The sequence below is a fragment of the Saprolegnia diclina genome (assembly GCF_000281045.1).
Source record: "Saprolegnia diclina VS20 unplaced genomic scaffold supercont1.46, whole genome shotgun sequence".
NCBI classification, from domain to species: domain Eukaryota; phylum Oomycota; class Saprolegniomycetes; order Saprolegniales; family Saprolegniaceae; genus Saprolegnia; species Saprolegnia diclina.
In genome coordinates this window covers 31569-32955 of record NW_008246113.1, presented here as the reverse complement: position 1 = coordinate 32955, position 1387 = coordinate 31569, and the positions used below count along the sequence as shown (strand labels likewise).

Sequence of the window (1387 nt, the reverse complement as noted above, 5' to 3'; positions counted from 1 at the left end):
CAACGAAGCGATGGTCGAGTGTTTGCTGTCGCAGCCCACGATCGACCTCAACGCGGTCGACGATGTACGATATTGTCATCTGTTTCCATGTTGATATATCGCAATATATACGCTAGGACGGCAACACGGCACTCATGCACGTGGCCTTTCTGCACCCGACGGCCGAGCGCATCTGGCACGCGTCACTGCTGCGCTCGCCGATGGCGCCGACGTCAACGCCCGCAACGAGGTCGAGATACGATGCTTCCGTAGCTCATGCTGGCGGTCGCGTAGGCCGACGCGACGCCGCTCGACGTAGCGTGCGGCGAAGCCCATGTTGATATGGTCGCGTGCTTGCTGCTGCATCCGACCCTCGACGTGGCCAAGGTCCATAGCTTCTTCTCTCTGCCATCGTCTCACGCTAGAGCAGGCGTCGCCAACGCTCTTGTGGACGCTTTGTAAGCGTGGCGCGCGTGGTTTGATCACGCAGCTGCTCGGCCACCCCACGACAGATCCCATGGCGCTGCAACCGGTACGCTTTTGTGTCTCACTCGCGCCGGTCGCCAATAACCTGCCAGGACCGCTACAACTTGCTCATCGCGCTTTGCTCGGAGTCTCACCTGACCGAGATGCTCTCGCTCTTTCTCCACCACCCGCGCGTGGACTGGAACGCGTCGGTCGATGTACTATGTGACACAACGGTGACGTTATTGACATTGTCATCCGCTGGAGGACTAGGACATGACGCCGCTGCAGCGCGCGGTCGAATTCCGCCACTGGGAGAGTGTCGTCGTCTTGCTGCAGGACCCGCGCGTGGATATCAATGCAACGCTCGTACATCCTTGGGCTGTTATCAATGCTCAGCTGTCGACTAGCATGACCAGACGCTGCTGCACGCAGCGGTCCTCGCCGACCGCGTGGACCTCGTGACGATGCTCCTGCGTCACCCGCGCATCGACCGACGTCGCTTGATGACGGTCCGTTCGACGTTTAGAAGGAAGTGCATGCTAGCGTCCGTGGTAGTACCAAGGAACAGCGTTTGCACTCGCCATTACCAACGAAAGCGACACGTTTCTCGAGCTGTTCCTGAGCATCCCGGATGATGACATCAACGTCCCAGCACACGTTGAACCTCCGAGCACGCGCTAGGACGTTCTCACAAAGGTGTAGGGCGGTGCGACGCCCCTGCACCAAGCCATCACGTATCTCAGCGATGCCACCACGGCAAACCGTCTTCTTCGCGAGCCCCATTTGCGGCGTGACGCGCCCGACGCGGTCTTGATGGCATTCTCGATGGAACCCTAACCTTCGATCGTCATGTAGAAGAGCAACACGGCACTGCACCTGGCCAGTCAGCGCGGCTGGACGTCGCTGGTCGAGGCACTTCTCGATGACAATGTCAACGTGC

At 59.7% G+C, this 1387-nt stretch overlaps 1 protein-coding gene across 1 annotated transcript; it reads left to right on the top strand.

Moving 5' to 3' along the window:
• Positions 1 to 3: 3 nt before the first annotated feature.
• On the top strand, positions 4 to 1284 carry SDRG_12015 (hypothetical protein; the record flags this gene model as incomplete). Its single annotated transcript, XM_008618072.1, has 9 exons — positions 4 to 64; positions 117 to 248; positions 274 to 366; positions 410 to 511; positions 558 to 662; positions 718 to 813; positions 855 to 956; positions 1003 to 1104; positions 1150 to 1284. Exons 1-9 carry the CDS (start codon positions 11 to 13, stop codon positions 1282 to 1284), a joined length of 921 nt encoding a protein of 306 aa, XP_008616294.1. The 5' UTR covers positions 4 to 10.
• Positions 1285 to 1387: the final 103 nt, after the last annotated feature.